Consider the following 20,622-nt stretch of genomic DNA (forward strand, 5'->3'; position numbering starts at 1 on the left):
CGCTACACGCGCGGACGAAGGTAGACGACGCGTGAGTTGCCGCGCGACACGCGCCGCATGCTCGCGCACCAAGCCACTCGAGCAGGAGCCGCGTTGACCGAGCCAGAGCCGCTGACCGAGCCGCTGACTGAGCCGATGACGTCAGCCTGATGTCAGCATAACCGGAGGAGTAATCTGGTGCTTCGCAGGCGCACCAGATTCTGCCGATCTGAACCGTTAAAATTGTTTTGGCTACATCTAAGCCATTTGAGGTCCGATTTGGGTGATCCAATAGTGCTTTCCAGCTATTTGGAATATTTCGGACCCATCCGTACGGTCAGATTTTTCAAATAAGCTTTCAAAAATTTGCAGTTTTTATTTTGGCAATCCGAAGTGCTTTTCCGGCTAATTTGTGCCGTCCAGACTTCACAGCAAAGCCTGTTTTTCAAACAGAGATTACTTTCTGGATGATGGAGGAATCAACATCAGTTTCAAGGCCGATGATACGGTTGAACACTTCTAATTATGCGATATGGAAGCCGCGGATGGAGGACGTCCTGTATTGTAGAGATTTGTTTGACCTTATAGCGCTAAAGGGGGTCAAACCAGATGGAGATAAGGATGGGGACTGGATAAAAACCAACCGGAAGACTGTCGGTCAAATCAGACAGTGGATTGACCACAGTGTGTTCCACCATGTTGCCCAAGAGACAGACGCCTATGCCCTATGGATGAAATTGGAGGGCATGTACCAGTCCAAGACCGCATGGAACAAAGCCTTGATAATGAGAAGGCTTATAAACCTGAAGCTGAAGAATGGTGTGTCTGTTGCTGAACACACCAGTGAATTCCACAGCCTTGTGAACCAGCTTGCATCAATCAAAATGGAGTTGGAGGATGAGATGCAAGCATTATTATTACTCAGTTCCTTACCAGACAGCTGGGAGACGTTGGTGGTTTCTCTCAGTAATTCTGCACCCGAAGGGAAGCTGACCATGGGGATGGTCACAGACGCCTTATTCAACGAGGAGGCAAGGAAGAAAGAGATGGAAGGAGAGTAGTCCCATGCCCTTGTCACAGAAAGTAGAGGCAGAGATAGAGAAAGGGGCAGAGGTAGAGGAAGAAGTAAAAGCAGAGGGCGTTCACAGTCCAGACAGGACAACACGAGGAGGTGTTTCTACTGTGATCAAGAGGATCACGTAATAAGAGATTGCCCAGAGAAGAAGGCGGACAGACAAGCCAAAGAGAAGGCTAAAGGACACGGAGGTCCCTCAACTACAACAGTTGCAGTGCATTCCTCTAACGATGAAGAGGTGATGCTTACAATCTCGTCAGAGTTGGAAACACCCAGCTGGATTTTGGATTCAGGGTGTACGTTTCACATATGTGCGGATAGGAAGCTTTTCTCCACTTACCGAAGAGTCAGCGGTAGCATTATCCGGATGGCCAACAACACAGTGAACAGAGTTGTCGGCATAGGGACAGTGCGATTCCTTACTAAGGATGGAAGAAAAGTAATTTTATCTGAGGTCCGACATGTGCCAGGAGTACGGAGGAATCTAATCTCCCTGAGTATGCTAGATCTAAAAGGAAATTGTTTCTCATCTAGTGGCGGGGTTCTTCATGTACACAGAGGTGATAAAGAATTGTTGCAAGGCAAATTGTGCAACAAATTGTACAGACTGGAAGGAGAAGTTTTGACAAAGATGAGTGTTGTCAAATGCCAGTCGAAGGGTACAAAGAGAGAACATACGCAACCAAAGCGTATGATTGAGCAAGGCTTTCATCAGGAATGGCGAAAACGGTACACGGGAACGCAAGGAGGCAGTTCAAAGGTGCACAGAGCTGAGCCAGTGAAGCCAATCTTGAAGAAAGTTCAGAGCAAAGAAACCAAGTCTGTAGAGACTATACCAGTGAAGAAGAGAGTTTCTTTTGCTTCCGTGTTAGAGACATTTTGCAACCTCTCAAAAAATGCATGGAAAGGAGGGATGCAATCTCGAGTCGCAAAGTGAGCATTGCAATGCACTCCAATAAGGGGGTGCGAGCACTATGCACGGAGTTGCATAGTGATAACTTGTACAGACCGATGGAAGTTGTCTTGGCAGAAGGGCTAACTGTCAAACATCAGTACGGACGTACAAGTGAGACTGAACCGAACATCAGGGATTGCAGCACAGACAACGGGCGTATGCGATCGCTGGGAAGTTGTTCTAAAGTGCAGAAAGCAAAGGCTGGTTGTTCAGAAATAAGCTCCGAGCAAGGAAAATTGAGGATGTTGATGTGTCACACTCTGAAGTTTTCTAGTTGCTCCCGTGTTCATCATGCAAGGAGTTGCACGGTAATGCAAGGGTATCCCGAGCAGGGGGTACAGGACATCCAATCAGGGGGAGCTGTGTCTTGGCAGTCCAAGCTGAGAAGTCAGTTGTCCATGTGGGCGTGGAGGGGGAGAATTGTTGGCTCCATCCACTACCCACATGGTAATGAGCCCACCATTCACATAGTGTAGGTAGCACCATGTTGTAAAAGAAGGTGGTGGAGGGCTACACCAACTCACTAAAGGAAGATAGTGAGGGTGGCACTACCTTGGCCAATTATGGCTAGCACTTCACCTATTCCTCCTCTCTTGGTTATAAATTGAGATGAGTGAGGAGAGGTTTGTATCATCAGAAATTGGAGAGTGAGAGCTGTGAGTTGAGTGAGTTTCATCTCCTCCTCTGTAATTGTATTTTTGCTCCATTTTAGTGATAATTCTCATTTCTGTCCGTGGATGTAGGCATTGGGCCGAACCACGTAAATATTGTGTTCTTTGTGTGTGTGAGATAATTCTCTGGGTGTCTTTGATCCTAACAAGTATATGCCTCAATTCTTTTGCATATCCCAGTTATCCTAAATCAAGTCCTCCCAAATGGGCCGGCATTGCTTTCTCAACCTGGAAACTTTCTTCTTCCATTTCGGAATCAATTCCCTCATCATCACCACCTTCTCAGCAGAGACAGTGTCATATCCAGATTGGCAATACGAAGCGTGCAGGCCTAAAAACTACGGTACTGGTCCAAACATAACCTACCCATTTTATGTCGCTGACAATGAAACAGATTTTTGTGGCTGTCCAGGCTTCAAAGTTTCCTGTGAAGCAAAGAAGCCCGTTTACCGGACCTCTCTCAGCGATTACTTCATCGAAGACATCTTTTACCAAAACAACTCGTTTCACCTAGTTAACGTCGAGGTGATAAATTCTAGGTGCCCTGTCCCTCTTCACGATTTTGCCTTTGACAGCTCTCCTTTCCAATTCGGCCCCAACTTTGCTGGTCTTTACTTGTTCTATAACTGCTTAAACTTGTTTCCTTCCAATTACGCACAGTATCCAATTACTTGTGCTTCAATGCCACCCACAACTCTTTCGCTTACTTAGACACCGGGACAGATGGCTTTAACTGTTGTCAATTTCCTTGTGAGTTATCGGTTCATGCCCCAGTTGAGGTAGAGGGAGGTCAGCAGAATCAAGTAGTGCAAACTATGGACTATGCAGAGTTGCTGAGAACTGGATTTACATTAGAATGGATGGGGATTAGTTGTGCCGCTGAGTGTGAAAACAGTGGTGGCCATTGTGGGTTCAACAACAACAATAGTGTATGCTTTTGCCCTGATCGACCTTATGGCAAACGTTGGAATAATGGTAAACACTACAGTTGCAGTTCTATCAAATATATATTATTTTGTGTGTGGCTGATTTTTGTCTATAGTTTGTGTTGGATAATCTTCACTGTATTTAAAGAAATAAATTATGTTTGTGTACTAAACAACAAACATAATACAAAAGAAATAAAGGAAAGGAGAGAGATTGTTTGATTACAAAAATCAAACCAAAAAATAAAAATAAAAAAATAAAAACAGATTTTTATTTTGTTACCAAAACAAAATCAAAATCTGATTTAAATAAATAATAAACCAGAAAATAAATTAACAACTTACTTGATTAATTTGTAGAACAATATTCTGATCAAGTCCAGTGTTTGACACTGTGTCCTTAAGACAGATGTGTCCTCTCCACGGTGCTAACAGAATATGGACGTCTATCTCCTAAGATAAAATGATCAATCAACGAATAAATGCAACACTACAATTTATTCGTAATACAAACATACTAAGTGTTTACACTCTTTCTCACAAGAAAATAATGCAGCAATATGTAGAGAATAGTTGTAGAATTATTTGGACGGAAAAATTGAATGAATACATCAAATGAGGGCTAGTCTATTTATAGATGTGGTGGCACCCTTTTTTTTTGAATTGAACAGGTAGCATACCTGTTTGAACATGTACTGAACCTGTTGGGTTTGAAATTGGTACTGTTTGGATTTGAATTCAAACAGATATGAATCTGTTTGGGTTCGAATTTTGAACAAAACCTGTTTTGGGTTTGTAACAGAACATATTTTATTTCAAAAAATAAAATTAAATTCAAATGTTTTTGACCCAAGAAGATTAGTATTGGGCCGTACAAGCCCAACGACACTGCACACCAGTGCCTAAGCCTAGGCCCAGCCCGCCCAATCGGGCAGCGGCAACGCGTGTGTGGTTATTTTTGGGTCCTAGCACACTTTGCCCATAACCTTCCTCTCTACAAAACTTGGGTGCCCCTTGGGGCCTACCCCAAGTTCCAAACCCAAGCCTTATAAACCCACAAAATTCTTTCCACCAAATCAATGTGGGACAAGTCTTAAACCATACATTTAAGAAATTTTCACCAAAACTCCATTTCCATTGAATTCTCTTTGGCTTCAATTTGAGCAACCAAATATACCACGTGAATCACAACGCGGCATAGAACGTGTTACCACTTTGACCTGTGAAAATCGACGCATCGGTCCCATCTAAAAATTAGACCAAAGTTTAGGAAAAAATCTGATTTTTTCCCAGATTTTTCCAAAACCATATTTCTAACAGTTTGTAGTAGCTTTGTTATTGAAGAACCATTTTAGCACAAAGTACATACTGTAATTTTTTACTTTTCGCCTAGTCCGCAAAATAGTACTAGAAAAAGATGAAAGACAAAAAGAAAGGAACAACTGAGTTGAGTTGAAGAATATTGGGACCTTTTTAGCTGAATCAGTTGCATCTTTTATTGGTAGCAATCACTGTCTAAAGACTTCTCAAAAAAATCACTGTCTAAAGACTAAGCCATATAGGGAGCAGGGTATGCCAACAATTCTAGTTTAAGAGACCTTTTTATATAGGGCTGGGAAATGAAAACAAGTTACCTAAGCGCTACTTGTGTATTCGGTACACTCGAGATCGACACATTAGGTAAAAAGCTAAGTTTGAGTATGATGTAGCATGTATGATCATACAATTCTTAGATCAAATGGATAGGCTTGTGGCAAACAAGGCAAAATGTATTAGTAGAAATCAAATGGATAAACTTGTGAAATTTGATAAGTTGATGACAAATGTTGTTTTGATCAAGATCCATGGACCCTAGTGTATTTTGGGCAAATTCCATTATTTAGGCTGTTAATTTCAAGATTTTGTTATTTTTGAAAAGATTTGTGACTCCAATTACTCCTAGCATAGAATTCAGAACATGATTCCGTCGAATCTTCCATTATTATTGTTACGACCCAAACAGCGCCTATTGGTTTAGTGTCGTAATCGGCCAGTAATCCTCGGATTATCAAAGGCCTCTGACCTGAATATCATAAAATGTAAAGAGCTGCGGAAGCAAATATAGAAAATATATAGTCCACTGAGTTGTGTTGACATACAAGAGACAGTAATTTTAAAAACTTTATATACATAGGCGTGATGCCATACATACTGTCACACCCCAAATCCGGGCATGACCGGCCGTGGCCTACAGGGACACACGTAAGCGTAAACATGAATCCAAAACCATAAAGAATAAATGTGATGATAGCTCAGAAATAAATAAATCAACACTCAATCCAGTGACATACCACAAGTGAAAAACAAGTCATAACCAATTTCTTAAAAATATATATATATATACTAAATGGGACACAAACCGCCCACAAAATAAAATAATTATAAATAAAACCCAACCACAATGTATGCACAAAACTCGACAAAGCAACCTAAAACAAATTAAATAATGCCCTAGAGGTCCATGCAATTGAGTCCCCGCTACGCCATGAGTCCACTCTAAGTCCTTCTAACACCTGGAAATGGTAAACAATTAAGTCAGCTGATAGCTCAGTGAGTAGCAACATGGATAGTAAATACAGTTTTGAAAACAGGGTTCAATTCCAAAATAAGATATATATCACAGAAGCTAGATTGGCATACAGTTTGGTAAATACAATCTTGTTTCAAAAAGAAGGTTCCACAATTCAACACTTAAAATACTCATGTCTCGCAAGAACATGATAAACGACATTTTCTATTTAAAATAGATTATAACATGAACACCAATAATTTTCTGGGTACCAAGAAAAACAAATAATATGCCACACAGTTCTCAAGGCTATAAGCCCCGTTGGATCCAATACCGAACTAAGAGTTATCCTCAGGGTGGCACCTGGGCCTTTTCTCAAAGACGATCCGATTGAAGGTTACCTAGTTGTTTTTAAAGGTCTTTTCCTTACAATCGTTGAGCACTAGAGTCATCACGGTCCAACCCGGATCTGTTCCCTAGTGGCTAAAGTCACTACACACAGTGGAATAATTTCCTTGGACTGAATACACACATGGTCCCAATAATCAATACACATCAGTTTCGCAAAACATGGTAGTTCATCATTATAAACATGAGACCAAAACAAATAGTTTACAGTATGCCAAGTTCACACATGTTTCAGAAATAATTTGATTCAATTGATAATATAATAATTTATCAAAACAGTTTAATCATGAAACAACAATTTAATTTCCCAACAGTTCAGGATAGGGAAACATTTATAAAAATATGTAGCATGAAACTACTCACCTGGAAACGAAATAATATAATCCTCGAATAGAGTATGAAAGTCCAACTAGTGCCCTGAACCAATATGAAAACTACACGTCACTACTAATTTAAAAATACTAAATAATACGAACAAAGTAACCCCAAACTAAAGGGCACTAACACGGCTCAACCCAACTCACCGTTACTCTTAAATATTACCTAAGTTCATGTTCTTCAAGGTCTAAAATCACCTAAGACGTAGGTTCTGATCGAAACTTAACTAAAAATAACTTTAAGATAAATCAGTGTTTTAAACAAGTTTTCTCAATCTATTCGCTAACTTTGAAAATTACAAAACCCACTCACGCTATTCGAAAAATTCTAAAACCCTCAAGATATCAACTAATATATCCTAAGTTTCAAACCCAATTGGTTTCACTTGATTTGCTTATCAAAATAATTATCTACAATTTATTATATCCAAACAGGTTGTTTCCTGCAGCACTTTAAAGAAATTGACGGTTCTCTTAATATACACGAGCAATCAATGCAAGGCCAAAAACGTACGAAACTAGACTCGTAACCGGTTCTAATGACACTAATTTGATAATTTTTGGATTTATACCCAAAGAGAACAACACTCCCGAATTTACTATTTCGGACTGGTTTTCTGAACAGATTTGAATACCTCAATTTATATGGATTTTGACTCCCAAAAATTATGAAAAAATTCAGATATGCAATTCAATATGTAATTGATCTACTGTAAAAGTTTCAGATTAAAATTCATCCGTTTGATATGGTTTCTTTTTTTTTAAAGTTTGCGATTCTGTGTAGAATTTTTAAACTAAGAATTACACTCATTCTTTACACATAAATTTAGCTCCTCAGATTTCTTAACAGTGTATACATATATATACAAAATACATAAACCTACAACATCTCCATGAATGAATAAAATAATTATAGAATAAGGATGAAGAACAAAGAAAGAAGAGAAGAAAACCTAGGAGGGCTAACCTTTGATGATCACACACAACACAACACACCCAAAAGTTCTTTGATTGCAACATCTTCTTCTTTTTTTCCTTCTCTCAAACCCTCTCTCGTGGCTGCTGTGTTGTTGCCCTATGTGGTGAACAAATAATAGAGTAGAGTTTGTGTTTATTTTATTTTATACTAGTATTGGGCACACATAGGTCAAATAAATATATAAATATACAAAACATATATATAAGTTATATGCAACTCAATGGTAGGAGCTTTTTTTTATTAATCTTGTGGTCTAGAGTTCAAGTCACACCCACTTCTCTATTTTATTTTATTTTATTTCTTTATAATAAATCTTGCCTCTAAATTAAAGACTTTCACCATAAATTTATTAAGGTTTAAAATTAATTAAAAGACCCACCAAATATTTAGTTTGCATTTTAGGTTTTACTATCAAAATATTTGAGATTGTAATTTATTATTATTTAATTATTTATTTAATTTTTATATTCGGGTTCTCACACATACAGTAGTCCATGCCACATTCATTATAGATATACATATAAACATAAAACTTGTTTAACTTCCAAAAGAAAACGAAGTCTCAAACATGTGTGAGCTACAAAAAGGAACCTCCTTGGGAGGCACAACAGCTGGCAGACACGACTGAGACTCCAGGTCCTCAACTTTGAGCCTGGTCACCTACATACATATATAATACAATGAGCTAGAGCCTAGTGAATAATAACATATTACAAAGGTTTAATGAATGATGTCCATCATAGATATAACCTTCAAATCTCTTATTGAACAGAAGCATAAGTATAATCATATCAGAAACAGAGTCATAAGCATATTCATATCATGTGTGATGTATCCGTTAGCATTAAACATATCTCTTTGGTCAAGCATATTAAGTTTCATATTGGAACCTCCGGTACCAAGTTACATATCTCATACATGGGCCACGGTATTGTTTCCCTCGGGCTAGGGCTTCATGACCATAAGCCACGGTATTATTTCTTCTGGGCGAGGGCCTCTGTTATGGATACCACATAAACATTTTAAAGAAGTGGATCATCATTCGTGTAATCACAACACATTCTTTTCTATCATTCAAAAACAGTTCATATCATATCGTAATGTTTCGAAAGTATTTCATATCGCATATAGCTTTACTAAGTTATTACTCACAGATAGCTTGATAGCAAACCAATGGATCAACAGCTCACGACGCATGACCTACACAAACATAACAGATACACATATTGAAACACACGCTCAGATCGTACATAATTCATTTCGTTTTGTTCTTAGTGTGTTTCTAGCCTTTATCCTCATTATTATGTTTTAATCTTGGCCTATAAATGCCTAGGATGCAATGAGGATGCCAAAATATACTGTTCAACACTTAGTCAAATTATTGAAAACAGGGGCCTCGCTCGAACGCAACTTCCTTCGCTCGAGCAGAGGCTCAAAAATGTGAGTGGTCGCTCGAGCGGTCTGCAAATTTTGCAAAAGTACTGGTTGCTTGATTTTTCCGCTTAACGGTCACTCGAGCGTAAGATTGAGGTCTTCGCTCGAGCGCATCTCTTGTCGCTCAAATGGTTTGCAAAAAATTGTAAACTTCTGGGAGCATGTAATTTAAGCTCGAGCCAACTTTTGGTCGCTCGAGCGGAGGTGCAAAAACAAAGGTAGTCGCTCGAGCATAGGATCTGTCACTCGAGTAGTGAGGTCAAATTCTGAAATTTTCAGATTCACCTCCAAGCTTTAAAACCCAACTTTAACCTTTCAAAACACATCTTTTTGAGCCTAAAGTTGAGAAAACATATATATAACTTATAAACTTCTTGAAATGAAAATAATTTCGTAAAATCAAGGCCCAAAAGCATGTGAATTGCTCAAACTTAAACTTAAATGTTGAAAACATGACATGCATAGGAGTTCTTGACTTCAAAGCTTCCCAAATCATGATCAAATGAGGCAATTTGATAGAAAACAAGATGAATTCTCAAAACTAAGATAGACTTGGTACATGCATGTGAGAATTACTTGAAATTCAACCAAAAAATGTAATGAAAGTGCATGCATGCATGGATTGCTCTCAATTCTTGTTCTAAAGCTCAACTCTTCTTCCTAATCTCCAACTTCTCTTGAATTCAAGCATGAGTGAGTCAAACACAAAGCTTATAGATTGAAATTCTTACCTAAAGTTCTTAATTCCTTGAATCCTAGTGAGTTCTTGCTCAATTCCTCAAATTCCCTTTAATTTTGTAGCAAATTCCTTCTAATCTCAAGTTTTTGATATCAAACTCTCTTGGTCTCTTCCTTCCTTCCTCTCTCTCACGTTATGTGTAAGCTCAAAACGATGAATAATAGGTGACTCAAAGTGGTGTATAAGCCTTTTATAGGTTTGATTAAGAAAATTAATTAATTAAGCTTACTACTAAACAAATGAGCATTAATTATTCTAATCGTTTCGCTCCGAATCAAATTTCCATTGAACGTACCATAAATTCCTAAAAATTCCAAATAACATATATATCAAGTCAATTTCACGATCGGATGCTGATAAGGCCTTCAATTTTGCAGAACAAAATGGAAACACAAACAGATATTTCTACAATGGACAGATATAAACACAAATAATGCAACACACATGCAATTAATTCAAAATTTTGTCTTAATTACTTATTAGGCATTCTTAATCATGATTTATCGACTAATCATAGGTCAGGGTTGTTACAATTATAGCAACATATATTAGCATTTTTTTTTATTATTTTAATATTTCTATTTTTTGTAATTTTCATTATATTTTCTTATTTTTGTATTGTTCATTATGAAATTTCCCATTCCAATTGTTTCCTAATACGTTGTTAGGTTTGCTTTTACTTATAAATAATCATTATAAGCCTTAAGGAAAAACAAATAAATATAATTTCAAGTTTTATACTTTTTTTCAATCTTAAGAATTCTTTTGAGAATTAACTATTGTTGAGTTTTTATGTTGGTATTTCTTGTGAATAATTGATTTTAAAGAAGCATCTTATTTCCAATATTAATCAATAAATTCTAAGATTTGTTATTATCTCAAGTTTTCACTATATCAGAATATATTTTTAAATCCGTTAATTTTTCAAATTTTACTTGAACTCAACTCAATAAATTTATATACACTATACATATATATATATATATATATATATAAAATCTATTTGAGATTGGTTCTATTAAAACTCGTTTGATATTGACTCGAAAAATAAGAGTGTACAATTTGACCACGGCATTCTAGAAAGCATTTTTATATAATTTGGTCATTCCATTTAAATTGAAAGTTAAAATAAACGAGAAGATTTGTTAGTTAGTGTACATGAAGAAAAAAATTAGTTAAATTTAAATATAAGAGCTAAATTGAAATTAGACATAAAAAGATAAGAATATAAAAATAAAATAAAATTTGAGTCAAATTGTGAAGGTAAAATTTGTACAAAAGTAATTCCGGGACAAGTGGAATTGAACTCATTTATCGTGGTCAACCGAGTGGTGAGGTGATAGATTTGACCCCATCTTGGTCCACCTCATTGGTCAATAATGATATATGAAAGCCTTATCAGCTTCTATTTTTTTATTTGTTTATTCATTATTTGCCCCGTTTATCACACCGCCCACAAAGACTTATCGCCCAAAGAAAGTGTTTTTTTTATTTTTTTGCACCATTTATGTCAACCTGCCTTTCGTTTCTTTATGCAAATTTGGCCTATTTGGGGCCCATATGTGATAGACAAAGTCTAAGTATTCAGAAATTGGAATAGGAAAATTACCCAGAATGTGAAAAAAGAGTTGGGATTAAAGAGTGACTTGTGGGTGATTAAATTTAAATTATACATTGTTATTTTTGGACAAAAATTTTGCCTCTCTATGCAGTATTGTTGTATGTTATATTTATGTTTGGAAATGTTATGAATCTGAAATATTGTCCTCGAATGTGGTGAAGATTGAATTGATAAGTATGGGGTTCATGTATAATGAATATAGGAGGCATAGATTGATATTTTGAATAAAATTTTGGATAAATTTTATAGTTGTGTAGTGCTGATGTGTGTAATAGTCTTGCATTCCATCTGTTCCACGTTTTAACAACGTCGCAGATTTTCTACTCTATATAGACTTCTTGATGATTTCTTGTGAAAATAAAATATGTATTATGTACAGAGAGAGAGAGAGAGAGAGAGAGAGAGTTTGAATTAGTCAATGGGTCAAAGACTTTACAGTTCTTGTGGGTCTATCAGGAAAGTGTCTAAGAAACTCCTTCTATGGGGTTGTCTTTGGCCCAACTTTCCATTTCAATGAACAAATCGTAGCAGCACTTGGCTCCGCTCTTTAAGTTTTCTCCTGTGCAAGTCTTCTATTAACAATTTTCCAAGTCAACTGGCGTGTTTACCAGAGAAGCAATCTATGGTGGTTGACAATCACTAAAAATATCTCTGTATTTTTGGTAAGAGCATTTCTGTCCTCTATGCTATGGTGGTTTGTTTTCGTTTGCTGAATTGGGTATTTCGAATGGGTTTTCTTTCCATTTTTTCTTTCTTTGTTGTCTCCCATTTACTGATTGTTCACTCTACTGGGCAAGACGACGTGCACGGGTACCAACATGGTTGTCCACAGTCCTTCAACTGTGGAAAACTTGGGCCTATCAAATTCCCTTTCTCCAACGACACATATCCCCGATGTGGGTTGTGTACTGTCAATTGTAGCGAACCAGTACCAATAATCTATTCGTCGTGGAAGCACGAACGGTATGAACGGTATGAAGTTAAGGAATTCTTGAATGATGAAGCTGTAAATGTTAGTGACAAATATCTACGAAAGCTCATAAGCTCTAATAGTTGCCACATTTTCAGCAACTTTTTTTTTCCCTATTATATTCCTTCTATTTCCTATACAATCTCTCCCAAATGCCCTACATACAGCAACAGTAGTAAACCTCAACTGCAGACAGAAGTTTACAATTTCAGCAACTGCCCGGGCTACACTGTCTACTATACAGATCCTAATCAACATACTCCTACTCCTGCCAATCTTTCATCTGACTGTGTAGCTATTCAACTACCAATGCTACCATCAATCCGGAATCGAAGTGTCAGTGATCTATTTTCACTATGGGCTTATGAATTCACTATTGGGTTGCATGTGTCAAAGGAATGTACCGAGTGTCGCCATAATGGAGGCCAATGTCGTGGCCTCGTAGAGTTCCATTGCATAAAGGATGAAGGTATTGGTATTTCTGCATTTGCATGCTGTTATTTCTGTGTTAATCCACCACACAAATTGAATCCAAAATCTTCAGTCTCTCTAGCAGTCCAGTTCATATTACGTTGGTGCGTTTTTAATTGAAGTGTTGTTTTTCTCCATTAGTTAAATTCAAGCATTTAAAATATAGAAGGTAAATTAATTCTGCTTTTAAACATGGCTAACTGATGTTTTTCTCCTTGACATTGGTTGCAGGAAGTCACTTGAAAGTGATTCTAGCAACAGGTAATATACCTCTGATCAGTTTCTTTACACACGAGTAAATATAGATGTATGCATGTTACATGAATGTTTTAAAACTTCTTCTTTATTCATATACAACATTCATCACATGTTCTCAAATTTGATGGGTTCCATCCACCAACTTCAGTCTATCAAAACTTGTTTTTGCTGCCCCAGTTCCCCCTTGCTTTTTATTGTTGCTTTCATGAGTATTAATGAGTGAATCAAAACCTGACTACACTTCTTTCTTCAGTCATACCTGGAGTTATCCTTCTGCTTGGCTTGCTTGCTATCCGGTATCGCAAGAAATTGAATTATGTCTCTTCAGTCGTCCTTTCAATCAACACGTCTTCCGATCCCTCCTCTAAACCAGACCTTGAAGGAGGTAGTGTCTACTTTGGGGTCCCTGTCTTCTCCTACACTGAATTAGAAGAAGCTACTAATAACTTTGATCCCTCTAAGGAATTGGGAGATGGAGGTTTTGGCACTGTATACTATGGTAAGAAGGTTCACAGTTCTATCTTTCATAAAATTACCACATTTACATTTGTAATTAGCATGTTCATATTCATATTCTTATATTCACACTACTCATGCCCATGACACAATATTTGATCTTTTCTCAACCAGGAAAACTCAAAGATGGGCGGGAAGTTGCAGTCAAGCGCCTATACGAGCACAACTATAAGCGAGTGACTCAGTTCATGAATGAAATTGAAATCCTCACACGTTTGCGCCATCACAATCTTGTCACCCTTTATGGTTGCACCTCTCGACTGAGCCGGGAACTCCTTCTCGTCTACGAGTACATTCCTAATGGTACTGTTGCTGATCATATACATGGTGATCGTGCAAAGGATCGACCACTCGTGTGGTCTATCCGCATGAGCATTGCCATAGAAACAGCCAGTGCATTGACTTACCTCCATGCTTCTGACATCATCCACCGCGATGTAAAGACTAACAACATACTCCTTGACAACAATTTTTGTGTCAAAGTTGCAGATTTCGGGCTTTCAAGGCTTTTCCCCAATGATGTCACTCATGTCTCAACAGCTCCACAAGGGACTCCTGGTTATGTTGATCCAGAATATCACCAATGTTACCAACTTACGGATAAGAGTGATGTTTATAGCTTTGGGGTTGTGCTCATTGAGCTCATATCATCAATGACAGCTGTTGACATTAGTAGGCATAGGCATGAGATTAATTTGGCTAACTTGGCGATAAACAGGATCCAACATCGTGCATTTAATGAGCTAATTGACCCATCTCTTGGGTTCGAGTCAGATTCTTCGATTGAGAGGATGACTACCATGGTGGCAGAGGTGGCTTTCCAGTGCTTGCAACTTGAAAAGGAAATGAGACCTACAATGGAAGAGGTTTTGAGGGCTTTGAAGGAAATTCAGGATTCCAAAGATGAGAACACTGGGGATGTAATAGAGAATGCTGAGGTGTTGACGAGTACACGGCCAGCTCCTTCACCTGAGGGTGATAATATTGTGTTGTTGAAGAATGGCAAGGAGCTTCATTCACCAGATGCCGTGACCGATAGATGGGTTAGTTCCTCTTCCACATCCATTTCCAGTGGTTAAGGCTTCATTTCCCTCTGCTTTACTTTAAAGGTAGTAAAAGCTAAGAAAATGTTTGACACTCATATCATGTGCATGAAGGTGGTTTGTATTCCTCCTCTTTTTTTCATTTATTTTTATTTCCTCACCTATGTTATTGATATAGATCAGCTAATTATATTGAGGGAATGTATATAATAAATGGAGTTCTTATCAGTATACATGTTCATATTTGGAGATAGCTGAAGTCATGGCTTAGTTCACATTGAATTTCGGTTGGCTTTCTACTAATCTAGGAAGTATATGATCTTTATAGCATTTTTATTTTGGGTAGAAGGAAATGGATCAAAAAGAAATTTAAAAAAATACTGAACTTGAAAAACCAAAATATTGTGGTTATATTCTGCATTAAGAGTTAGGCCGGCTACTTGTGAGAATATATTGTGAGTCTTATTGTAAGACTCACAATATATTCTCACACTACTAACATGTTCTGCCAATGGTTGGATGGCTCATAATGGTTCGGTTAAAGATACAAACAAACGAAAATTTGATGCTTTTTTTTTTAATTTTTTTTTATTTATTACAATAACATGAATAAGACATCTATTTGCCATGGTTTCACTGGTTACAATTGCCAGTGAAAACAAGAGAAGATGAATCCAGTTGTAGTTTAGCCACAAGAGAGGAAATCTTGGACATTTTGGAATTACAATTGCTCAGAATGACAAACAAAAGTGACCTGAGTGTGTGTGAACATTATCACGAGGCCCCGTTTGTTTGGAGAGTTAGACGGGAGATTGGAATTGGTAGTGAGGTGGAACCTATTAACGTTATAGTTGTTTTGAGTGATGGGGAGGGGATTGATAGTAAGCTCCGGATTATGAATCCTCTTGGGGAGGGTATTTAGATGGGCCTCCAAGACTTGGTATTAGAAGAATAGTCCGCCGGGTTAGAAATTTTTTTATTTTATTTTTTACATGTTGGGCATTTTTTTTTTAACATTAATGTTTAATTTTTTATATTTTTTGTTAAGTAAAAATCATTATTTTATGTGTTTTATTTTTTTCTGGAATTTTTTTATTTTTTATTTATTTTTTTAAAATTTTTTTACATGTTGGGTATTTTTTTTAAAACATTAATGTCTAATGTTCTTGTATTTTTTTATTTGTTTTATTATTTTATATAAAAATAATTTAATAATCCTTACACTAACAACTATCATCAAAACAAACACAATTTACTTAATTCTTTTACTATTAATTCCTTTATTATAAATTTTTTCTATTTTACCTCTGAAAACAAACGAGGCCTCAAGCAATAGGAAAGACATGTTGCATTGGTACATGCTAAATCTGTTTACTTATTGATGTGACATTTATCATGTTTCAGTCTCTCAAGTTTCATTATTGAATGGCATATGAGCTAATAAGAAGAGTTTGTAAGATATGTTAGTTTTATGTAATTTTTCTTAAGGTTGTGTTTGAATCATTAATTTGGGATCTTTCATATATTTAAAAAAAATTATGATCAAAATCTTTTTATTTTTTTTATTTTTGGTAAATATTAATCATACTTATGAAAAGATTACTTCCATATATATAATGAAAAATGATTCATCCCCTAAGCCCTCCCAATTCCACCCCAATGATGTAGATGTTGGAAATGGTTGGAAAATTCTGGATAAAATCAGAATTTTTTTCTAAATTTGGTCTATTTTTTTGGTGGGCCCCATGCGTCGATTTTCACGGGTCAAAGTGATAACGCGTTCTATGTCGCGTTGTGATTCACGTGGTATATTTGGTTGCTCAAAACCATTACCGAGTGAATGAGAAATTGAAACCAAGTGTGCTTCATGGAAATTGAGTTTTGGTGGAAAATCCTTAAAGGTTTGAATAAGGCTTGTCCCACATTGATTTGGTTGGAAGTTTTGAATGAATTTATAAGGCATGGGATTGGAACTTGGGGTGTGCCCCAAGGGGTACCCAAGTGTTTTAGAGAGGGAGGTTATGGGCTAGACCCATTGGACCCAAAAATCACCACGCGTGCGCCGTCCAGTCGGCAGGCTAGGCTTGGGCGCGGGTGCGTGGTGTGAGGTTGGGTTGGGCTTGTTCGGCCTAATACCTATCTTTTTGGGTCAAAAACATTTGAATTTAATTTTATTTTTTGCAAAATAAAATCTAGGATTCAAATTAATTCTGAAAATAAACTGGTCCGATTTTTTTGTATACCCAAACAGGTCCCTTCCCATTTTTATCTGTTTGAATTTTGAACCCAACAGATTTAAATCTTTTTAATTCAAAACCAAACAGGTTTCATACCTGTTCAAACAGGTTTGCACCGGTTTAATTCAAAACCTGCAGCCACCAATCCATTTATAAATAGGACAATCCTCATTTGATGTTTCATTCAGAAATTTCGTACTTCACTTCTGTAAATTTATTCTTCATTTTGCTGCATTTAATTTTTGTAAGAAAGAGTATAAAACACTTAGTGTGTTCGTTGTACAAATATATTGTAGTGCTGCATATATTTGTTGTTGATCATTTCATCCTGGGAGATAGTGTAGACACCCCATTTTTGACCGCCCTTAAGACTTGGGCGTTACTGATGGTTTACTTGGTGGTAAAAGGTGTGCAGGGCAAAGGTTCAAATTCGTTAGCAATGAGAGAGTCAAATCCCAACTTCATACCCCTTTTGGACCAAAACAATCTTGATCAAAATATTTTAGATCTTAAAATCCTTTCTTTCAAAATGTTTTGAAAATAAAATTCCTACGATGCTCCGACGCTCACATTTCGGTAAATATTGTGCTTTTCGGTAAACCGAGCAAGGACAAGTTGGAGATGAATGAAAGAGAGATGAAATCTTTGAAAAATCTTTCGAAACACTTTGTTTAGGGGTTTGGAGTTGAAGAAAAGAGGAAAGGAGAGGAGAAAACTAGTTTGGAAGAAGTTCAGCATGAATCCGGGTAAGAGAGAGAGTTGAGCAACCCTTGCTGAATCGGGCTTATTTATTTGCATACTTGGATTTTAGCTATGAGGCCACCACCGTTGGAAAGCTTACTTTCGGGGCTTCATTTTGCACTCAAGAATCTCCTAGAGCCAAGTCCGGGTGGGGGAGATATGATTGCTTGAAGTTGGGTATCATCCTGGTTGGATCGAATCTGCGCGGCTTCACCAAAATAGGAATAACTTTTTCCACAGGAGGAATTTTAATGCAAGGTTTACGCCATTGGAAAGCTAACTTTCGGGGCTTCAATCTGGACACCCACCGGCCACTTTTTGGCCTTGGCAGCCACCACCGGCCATCAATTTATCCGACCGGCCAAATAGATGGCCGACCGACCATTTAAAATAGCCGACCGACCAATTTTGCTGGCCGACGACCTTCTGGAGTATTCTACAGATTGAGTGAATGCCAGCTGTGCCAGCTGGAGGGCACAGACTGGATCTTCCATATACGTGTATGGAGGATCTTTGCTCTTGGTTTGAAGCTTCTAAGAGAAGCTTTAGTCTCTTGGCTCTATAAAGGAAGCTCTCCTTTTCCTTATACCAGGTTAGAAAAACCAGCTGGAGTTATATGCATACAACCCTCCCTATCTCTCTCATCCAAGCCTCCAAACACCATTGACCTTGCACCATTTACCCTACACCTCATAGGACAAGGCCCCCATCCTTCATTCCAGCACTTTGGGATTGTTTTGGAGAGGTTAAAGGCTCAGAAATTTGGTCCAAGAGCTGCTGGTTCATTGGTCTTCAAGGGTAAGTCCTCTTCTTCTCTTTTCTTGCCTTATTTTGCTTTGTATCTAAGCCATACTTGCTAGCTTTTTTGGGCTCCGACCCAAACTGTAAATAGTCATATTTTGAGCCCTTTTTCATGTTTGATCAAGGACTCCTGCTGTTTGAGGTCTCCTACTACCACTTGTCTCTTTACCCCTCTTTTAGGCCTTTTCTTGCATGATAGTTTGGCCTTATTTGTGATTATTTTTGTAGCTTGATGTAAACTGTAAAGTGCCTTGTTTTGAGCCCCTCTTCAACTTTGTTGAAGGACTCTTTGCCATTTGGGGCCAGCTGTTGTCCCTTTGTGTTTAATCTCTCTTTTAGGGCCATTTTTGCATGATAGATTAGCCCTATTTGTGTTCATTTTTGAGACTTGTTATAAACTGGAAATATGCATGTTTGGGACTGTCTTGCATCTGTCTTTATGCTTCATGATCAAATAATGCATGCTTTGTATAGCTATAAGTCATTCCATGTGCCTAGTTTTGAGTTTCGGGGTTTGTCTCATGCATCGGGTGCCATTTTTCCATGTTTTGGGGCTATTTAGCATCATGTTTCAGTGCTGAAATCATATGTTTGTATGCCATATTGCATCCCTTGCCATGCCTTGGTAGAGTCGCATTTTATGCCTTAGGTTCGGTCTTCGGTTTGCGTGCATGTGTGCACGCATTTCGATTGTCTCATTTTCATCTAATGGCCACTGATTTTGGCATGCTTGCGAGCTATCCATGTTAGTTTAAGTCCATCATCGCATTTTGTTGTATGCCATGTATGCTTACATGTTTAGGTTATGTGCCTATTGCATATTAGATGCATTATATAATCATGTTGCATTAGCCTTGCTTGCATGCTTAGGTTGCATTACATTGTGCATGCATCCCTTGCCTCTTGATCAAGCATGATAGAGGTTGGGGCCTTTGATATGTTTTGTGTGTGCATTCCATTTGATATCGAAGTTGCTAACTTGGCCTCTTAGGCCATCATGCATCAAAATGCATAATTGATGGCCCGAGGGTCGAGGGCCATGCTCCCTTGAGTCCATTACATGATAGGGAGTGTGTCCATGCATACATTTGCCTAAAAATTCCATGCCATACACTACTTGCCCTCTACTGCTGTCAATTGCAGGTTCTGCAGGAAGATTTGGCCGGTCGGCTAAATACAGTGCCGACCGGCCAGTAATCTGTGGCCGATAGATCAAAAGGCAGCCGGTGATCATCCCCTTCGGCCGGTGGAATTTTGTCCTAGCCGGTGGTATTCCCTAACATCCAGAGAGCATACTCTTGAACTTTAGCAGTCCCCAGAGGAGCAGGGCAGTGTTAATAGAGGCAACAGTGCTATGGCAGCGAGTTTCCGAGTGAGATAGGTCAACCATGCATCATTCATGCATTCCGAGGCAGGGCTGTGGCCCCTATCCTTTTGCATTTAATTTGTTAATTAATTAGAAGTTCTGTAATAATTAATTTAGTATTATTTATTCGGACTGTAATATTTATTTGGACTCTCCGAGCGAGGGCAATTGTGTAATAAGTGTGCGTGAGTGTGTGTATGTTTTCCAATCCCACGTCTTTCTTCCCTTTTATTTACTAGCTTTCAATGGTTAGTCTAGGGTATGTTTCAATTAGCATACAGTATGATAGCATGTTTGCATCCATTCATTCGTTTTGCATGCACCGGGCTCGGCGCATTATTCTAACTGCATTTGTATTTCAATTCTAAATTGAATACGTGTTATCTGTTGCATTTCACATGCCATGTTCAAGATAGCTGAGCCTATTCTAGCTGCATCCTGCATGTGTTACATTAGCCAACTTAACATGAACTAGGATCATGCATATGATTACTAACTAGTTTCTGT

At 37.8% G+C, this 20,622-nt stretch overlaps 1 protein-coding gene and 1 long non-coding RNA gene across 5 annotated transcripts in view; one reads left to right on the top strand and one right to left on the bottom strand.

Annotated features, from left to right (window-relative positions):
* The window catches only part of LOC114279619 (LEAF RUST 10 DISEASE-RESISTANCE LOCUS RECEPTOR-LIKE PROTEIN KINASE-like 1.1), a 31,235-nt gene extending 16,037 nt beyond the window's left edge, over positions 1-15,198 (top strand). Inside the window, exons 1-5 of one of the 4 annotated variants that reach the window (XM_082870875.1) lie at positions 11,549-12,374; positions 12,510-13,151; positions 13,385-13,414; positions 13,665-13,910; positions 14,042-15,198. In XM_082870875.1, coding sequence (XP_082727001.1) covers positions 12,992-13,151; positions 13,385-13,414; positions 13,665-13,910; positions 14,042-15,006 — 1,401 coding nt within the window. In that variant the 5' untranslated portion in view covers positions 11,549-12,374; positions 12,510-12,991 and the 3' untranslated portion in view covers positions 15,007-15,198. Of the gene's footprint in view, positions 1-3,102; positions 3,656-11,524; positions 13,152-13,384; positions 13,415-13,664; positions 13,911-14,041 lie in introns of those variants that run through there. The other 3 variants (XM_082870876.1, XM_028221890.2, XM_082870873.1) reach the window with 3 other exon arrangements.
* On the bottom strand, positions 6,096-8,191 carry LOC145791073 (uncharacterized). The gene is made up of 3 exons (XR_014330721.1): positions 7,907-8,191; positions 6,926-6,979; positions 6,096-6,158 (listed from the first exon to the last, which is right to left on the bottom strand). It is a non-coding gene; the product is annotated as an uncharacterized LOC145791073 (long non-coding RNA).
* Positions 15,199-20,622: the final 5,424 nt, after the last annotated feature.

The sequence above is a fragment of the Camellia sinensis genome, chromosome 5 (assembly GCF_055761805.1).
Source record: "Camellia sinensis isolate YWXY chromosome 5, ASM5576180v1, whole genome shotgun sequence".
Taxonomy (NCBI): domain Eukaryota; kingdom Viridiplantae; phylum Streptophyta; class Magnoliopsida; order Ericales; family Theaceae; genus Camellia; species Camellia sinensis.